Source organism: Henckelia pumila, chromosome 3 (genome assembly GCF_033568475.1).
Source record: "Henckelia pumila isolate YLH828 chromosome 3, ASM3356847v2, whole genome shotgun sequence".
NCBI lineage: Eukaryota > Viridiplantae > Streptophyta > Magnoliopsida > Lamiales > Gesneriaceae > Henckelia > Henckelia pumila.
Genome location: NC_133122.1, coordinates 155552337 through 155559422, shown reverse-complemented (window position 1 = coordinate 155559422; position 7086 = coordinate 155552337). Strand labels below are relative to the sequence as shown.

At 34.3% G+C, this 7086-nt stretch overlaps 1 protein-coding gene across 1 annotated transcript; it reads left to right on the top strand.

Annotated features, from left to right (window-relative positions):
- The first annotated feature begins 3417 nt into the window (after positions 1 to 3417).
- Positions 3418 to 6813, top strand: LOC140886219 (probable alpha,alpha-trehalose-phosphate synthase [UDP-forming] 11). The gene is made up of 3 exons (XM_073292726.1): positions 3418 to 5742; positions 5831 to 6104; positions 6261 to 6813. The coding sequence occupies exons 1-3, from the start codon at positions 3752 to 3754 to the stop codon at positions 6627 to 6629; spliced, it is 2634 nt and encodes an 877-aa protein (XP_073148827.1). The 5' UTR covers positions 3418 to 3751; the 3' UTR covers positions 6630 to 6813.
- Positions 6814 to 7086: the final 273 nt, after the last annotated feature.

Here is a 7086-nt window from a genome sequence, read left to right as displayed (position 1 = left end):
CGAAGCGAGGCGTTTTGGGGAAGTTTCAAGCTTAAACGAGATTAAACGAGGTTTAATCAAGCTTTTTAGAATACTGACCATGACACGAATATGGATATGATCACAATAAAATTTGGTGCTATTAAAGGATACAAATATATACGTGGAGAGAGAGAGAGATTATTGAAAGTCGATTTAAAAATCTCATATGATATTGCACGATATATTATGCATATAATTAGAGCTCGAAATAATTTTTCCATTTTTAATAAAAATATTTAATTAATTAAAAAAATTTTTTAATAGAAAATATGACATAATTTTAGAAATATTGAAAAAAAATTTAAAATAAATTTAAGGCATTAATTTCAAGTAATAAGATTAAAAATACTAAACAATGAAACAAGTTGGTTCCTTTTTTCTTTTTTTTTATTTGAAACAAGTTGGTTCCTTTTAACATCGAGGTTGTACAACAAAACTATTTTGTGGAAACAAAACTTAAATGAAACCAATAAATAAATCGTATGAGTATGGGCCACCCATATCAACTATCAACTATAAAATAAATAATAAATAAACAAAATAGGGAATGGATAAAGTGGGCCCCATTTCTTCATTTAACCTTAAATTGGATCCCACGTGACTACATAGTTGTGGATAACTATCCAATCCACAAAACATATACTTATTAAATTCTTTCTAGTACATTGAAATCCACCGATAGTTTCCACGTGGCATATTTCCATTCGTCGTTGTCGGCAATGGGCAAAACGGACCCGTGCTCGATGACGTGTTGATGATCTAGCGGTCCAATTCTGTCCCATCCTCACCGTCGATAAAGCCAAGAACAAACTCGAATGTAAGTACTACGTGGAGATTGTCTGATCATCAAATCCAAAACAAGATAATGGGAAAACATTAATGTCGCATAATTAAATTAATTAATTACCCTACTAAAATTATAATCTTTAGGAGCTATTTTTAAATTTTAATTAATTATTCAGCAAAAATCTGAATTAGGAGGAATTATAAAATTATCATCTAACCGAAACTTTATTCTTTTTTCAAATCCAACTTTCGAGAATTGACAAGTTGTCTCTTCATTGTCTGGTAGTATTTCATGCATGCCTTCCTATTTGTTTGATACACAAATTTTTTTAATGATTATGAATTATGCTGCAGTTATTCTTCGATGCAGGTGAGGTAAGTATTTTGTTAGCATGAAAGTCTATAAAATCACGTCAATAAATTAAATTATACTAAGAAATCTTACATGACAGACTCACATGATAAATCGTTGGTGGGAGAATCAAACATTAAATTTATAATCACTTATCAAGTGTATCTATCTCATCAACTTTGACACTCAATTGCAACAAATCTCTCTTTAATTCAGCTCAAAAAAATATTAAAAATTAATTATAAATATACTTTTTTGTATATAAAAGACCATTCCTTAAGACTAAACATCCGTGATTATTATATGAGATTAATCTCGAGTGGCTATTCAATAATTTACCTAGACATATAATTGCAATTTATATATTGGGTAAATCAATCGATCGAGTCAATTAATACTATTATACATTTCAAGATACATATACTATATAAATTTTTTTTTTTGAAAATATATACAAAATTTTAGCAATTTCTTAAATATATACATATATATTTTTTTAAAAAAAGGGAATTCGAACAAGGAGAGAGTCAGCCGGACGATCCGCGCCGACTCTTGGCGGGCCTAGCTGCTGTAATAAGATCTAGAAAGACACATGCCCTTGATCCCCGTATTTAATTTCCATTTTCTACCACAATTACCCCTCGCATTCCCCTATAATTACGGATCTCTCCCACCCGCCCTTATTTAATTCTTCCACTTGTATCCTTATCCATTCCACCAAATCGCACATACTTTTCCACTACGCCTTATGGTAATTTCTCAGACGTTTAATTTTTCTATTTTAGATTTAACAAACCACCCACATATGTAATTATATTTTCAAATAAATATAAAATATCCGCTAAATATCAATATATATATATAAATATTATTTCCTTAATATAAATTCGATATCAAGATGAAATGCATTTGAAATTAGAGATCGGTGCCAAAAATATTGTTGCATGTCTACCCACGTCCTCCGCTCAACCATATTATCTGCATAAACTTTATCCATCCCTAAATCTCTTCTAAATAATTTTTGCATTTTACTATTTACTATTTTTATTATTATTATTATTATTATTATTATTATTTTGTATTTCGTTACAAAAATCACAGACAAACTCGCAATGCATGCATCCAGATATTAATATTAAATAGTCTTGGGCTATATTTGAACAGATAAATTTGATATGAAGGAAGATATTTGATTCAAAGATAGATTTGAGGGAGATATCATTTGAAACTTACCACAATTACTATTGAAATTATATAATTTGATTTGGTATTAAGTTCATTTGAAATACACTCAAGTTTTGTCCATCCAAACAAAATCGAAAAGTTATAACAAAAAAAAAACGTATAATTTTGTGTTCTAAATAGCATTGCCCAGTTAAAAACTAATTTAAAATAACTTTAACCAGTCATATCAATTAAATAAATAGGTCTCAGATAGTTTTGTTTTACGGATTTTGACGATTTATATTTATAATTAAAAGTAATAATTTTAACATAAATAATAATATTTTTTTATGAATAACTTAATTTAAAAATTCATATTACAAAATTGTCACGTAAGACCGTGTCACATTAATTTTTGTGTAAATAAAATAAGAGACCGATTTGGATTTGCATAATCAAAACTCGTGTTCCTCTTACTTGATTTATCCATTTAAAAAATAGCAACCACCATATATTTAAAGCTTAATAAGTATTAAAAAGGTTAAGCAAAATGTGTGTGTTTCAAGATTTTTAAAATATAAACAGTAGTTATGATAATTTGAAGCCATCTATTTATCATTCTCAAACAACAAATTTTTTTTTTTGTTAAAGATTAAATTGACTCTTTTAAAACCAAAGTATTTTCCCTCTGTCTACGCTATTAAAATACAACAAATTACGAGATATAAAATTTTTACATCACATAAAATTTGGGATTAAGTAAATACGATTAGGTGGGCGAAATCATTCGAGCACCAACATAAGAATTATTTCATGAAATAATGAAATTGAAATTGATGGATAAAATTATTAGTATTAATTATTATAACAATTTTTTTCCTTCATCGTTTTGATGACTATGAAATCAGTAATCGTCGCTCTTAGATACCTATATATTGAATAAATGGTCGTATTATCGCGATAACCAACAAATCAATTGATAATTATTATTATAATATATGTGCGGGTGGGTCTAAATAAGTAAAAAAAAAATAAAAATTAATTAAATAAGAAGGTACAAGTAATGAAGATATGGGGATCGAGAATGCTTAAAAGTCCCATATGGTAAGTCGGTCCTTCGTTCTTATCTTTACTTGTGCAGCGTACCACCTTCCTTGTGAACAATATGTCCATAATAATAATTTTCAAACTATTCTTGCAATCCTTTTTCCTTCCATTCAATGGGATTTGCATCTCGAAATCTTGATTCTCTCCTATCTACTCATATATATATATACGCTACATGAACTGAATTCCCTTTGTTTTCTGTGAATAATTCACAAATACAAACCAGCGTCGAAATATCCTTTTTTTTTTTTCCATTGCACATTGAACTGTTTTCCGTTCTTTTCATCCAGGTTGATCCAAATTTTTTTGGGTTTTTTCATCATGTTGTCGAGATCTTACTTCAATCTTTTGAACCTGGATGACTATTCCAGTGATCGGACTCGTATCCCGAGAGTTATTTCGGTACCCGGGATCATCTCGGATTTTGAGGATGGAGAAAATGGTGCGGGTGATGGGTCAGAAATGTCCGACCTTGTTTCATCCGTGAATCAAGAAAGGATGATAATTGTCTACAATCAGCTGCCATTGAAGTGTTTCAAGGATCCGGTCGAAGGTAAAAAATGGTGCTTTGATTGGGATGCAGATGCCCTAGTTTTGCAATTAAAAGATGGGTTTCCCCCTAATGTGGAGGTCGTGTTTGTTGGGTGTTTGGGAGTGGAGATTGATTCGTCCGAACAAGAAGAGGTGGCGCAATTCTTGTTCGACAAGTTCAAATGCGTGCCTACTTTTTTATCGGTTGATCTGATTAATAAGTTTTATCATGGTTTTTGCAAGCATTATTTGTGGCCTTTGTTTCACTATATGTTGCCTTTGACACCCAATCATGGGGTCAGATTTGACAAGGCTATGTGGCAGGGATATGTGACAGCGAACAAAATTTTTGCTGATAAAGTGATGGAGGTTATCAATCCAGATGAGGATTATGTTTGGGTTCATGATTATCATCTCATGCTTCTGCCTACTTTCTTGAGGAAAAGGCATCACAGGGTGAAACTTGGATTCTTCCTTCATATCCCGTTTCCTTCTTCGGAAATTTTTCGGACTTTGCCAGTCAGGGAGGAGATTTTGAGGGCCCTTTTGAATTGTGATCTTGTTGGATTCCATACTTTTGATTATGCCAGGCATTTCTTGTCATGTTGTAGCAGGATGCTTGGACTGGATTATCAATCCAAGAGGGGGTATATTGGATTGGATTATTATGGGAGAACTGTTAGTATTAAGATCCTTCCTGTGGGGATTCATATGGGACAGATTAAATCCATCATGTCATTGAATGAAACCGCAAAAAAGGTCAAGGAATTGAGGATAAAATATGGTGGGAAAACTGTGTTGTTAGGTGTTGACGATATGGACATGTTCAAAGGGATTAGTTTGAAGTTTATGGCCTTTGGATTGCTTTTGGACGAGAATCCTATGTATCGTGGAAGTGTCGTTTTGATTCAGATCATGAACCCACCGAGGAGTCAGGGAAAGGATATTCAAGAACTTCAAAGTGAGATCAATAAAGTTGCTGATGAGATCAATAAAAAATACTGTAAACCGGGGTATCAGCCAATTGTTTGTTTAAATGGACCTATTTCTTTTCAAGAAAAAGTCGCATATTTCGCGATTTCTGAATGTGTTGTGGTTAATGCGGTTAGAGATGGGATGAATTTGGTACCATATAAGTACACAGTATCTAGGCAAGGTGGCCCTGAGTTGGATAAGGTTCTTGGACTTGAGGATTCTGAAGCACCAAGGAAAAGTGTCATTATTGTGTCCGAATTCATTGGATGTTCCCCATCCCTTAGTGGTGCTATTCGGGTCAATCCTTGGAACATCAATAGCGTGGCCGAGGCTATGGTTTTGGGAATCACGATGACCGATTCTGAGAAAGAACTGCGCCATGAGAAACATTACAAGTATGTTGTATCTCACGATGTTGCCTATTGGGCTAGAAGTTTCAATCAGGATCTGGAACGAGCTTGTTCCGAGCATTACGCAAAGAGGTGTTGGGGCATTGGATTCGGCTTGAATTCACGAGTTGTTGCTTTAGGTCCGAATTTTAGGAAGCTTTCAGTGGAGCACATAGTTTCTGCTTATAACAATTCGAATAGCCGGCTCGTCCTTCTGGATTATGATGGTACCATGATGCCTCAAGATCGAGTTGACAAATCTCCAACCTCTGAAGTTATTTCAGTTTTGAATACTTTGTCCAATGATCCCAAAAATGTCGTGTTCATTGTCAGTGGCAGAGGGACGGATTCGCTTGGAAAGTGGTTCTCTCAATGTGAGAGGCTCGGGCTATCTGCTGAACACGGTTACTTCACCCGGTATTGTCACGATCTTTTATTACACTTTCTTGTTTTGGGTTATTTATTGTTACATTTTGGTAAATCCAGTACTTTGGTTTCCTGCTAGATGGACAAAAAATTCGGCATGGGAATCTTGCGGGTTAGCAGTCGATTTGGACTGGAAAAGAATTGCGTTGCCGGTGATGGAACACTACACAGAAGCTACCGATGGTTCTTCTGTTGAGCAGAAGGAGAGTGCTTTAGTTTGGCATCATCAAGAAGCGGACCCTGACTTTGGCTCTTGGCAGGCGAAGGAGCTTCTGGATCATTTGGAGAGCGTGCTTGCCAACGACCCTGTGGTCGTAAGCAGCGGCCAGCAGATAGTTGAGGTGAAACCACAGGTATATAGACGATGTCTGACTGTTAGGATGTCTATATGTTGATTTCTTGATTGGAAAACTAAGTACAAAGGCCTGTCGATCGATTGTGTTACAGAAACACTTGTAGCTAATTGTCTTCGTACTTCAATCGCATTTCTTCATTCATATGTATTTCAGGGCGTAAGCAAAGGTGTTGTGGTCAAGAATCTAATGGAAACCATGGCGAATAAAAGAAAGGCAGCCGATTTCGTACTCTGCATCGGTGATGACAGATCAGATGAGGACATGTTCGAGGCCATTGCAAGTTCAGTCACGAACCGTTCCTTACCGGATTCCGCAGAAGTTTTCGCTTGCACAGTTGGTCAAAAACCGAGCATGGCAAAATACTATCTCGACGATACGTTTGAAGTCATCAAATTACTTCAAGGCCTATCAGCAAATCACTTGCCAAAGTATCAAGAAACGGGGTCTCATTCGAAGGATCGCCTTGAAATCGCCCGTCAACGCGAGTTTTTGAAGTGGGAATCGACTGGAAATGAAATCTGAGACATGACATGAAGAGCTAGAGAGAAATGGTGCAGCTATGTACAGAAGTAAACCTTATAACTACACAGGTCATTTCATAATGACATAGATAAGTAGACAACCCACCATAGGACAACGCTAATGTTAGATCTTTTGTTTATATTGCTTTGTTCGATCATACAAAGAATAGATAAGTTGATTCTTACATTTCCTATTGATCTTCTTCATGCATTTCTTTTTCTTTTTTTCAAATTTACTGGAGCAAGAGTATTTTGTTTTTTCGATTTTTTTTAGTTGGGAAATATTTCATTGAAAACTTCCCTATGGTAGGTAATACATATAGACAAAGACGTGCTCAAATGCTTCTTGTCATCAATAAAATTCAATTGTTACACGTGAAAGTGGATAGAACTTAGAAGTCTAAGCTCTACTACAGGAAGATTTAATGAATTTCTTGACTAGTATATCGGTTATTTAT

What these genes read in the sequence shown, in the direction of transcription:
- LOC140886219 (XM_073292726.1), top strand. Translation starts at nt 3,752, where the DNA reads ATGTTGTCGAGATCTTACTTCAATCTTTTGAACCTGGATGACTATTCC. An exon ending in GAACACGGTTACTTCACCCG is followed by an intron (nt 5,743 to 5,830) that starts GTATTGTCACGA and finishes GTTTCCTGCTAG; the next exon opens with ATGGACAAAAAATTCGGCAT. An exon ending in TAGTTGAGGTGAAACCACAG is followed by an intron (nt 6,105 to 6,260) that starts GTATATAGACGA and finishes TATGTATTTCAG; the next exon opens with GGCGTAAGCAAAGGTGTTGT.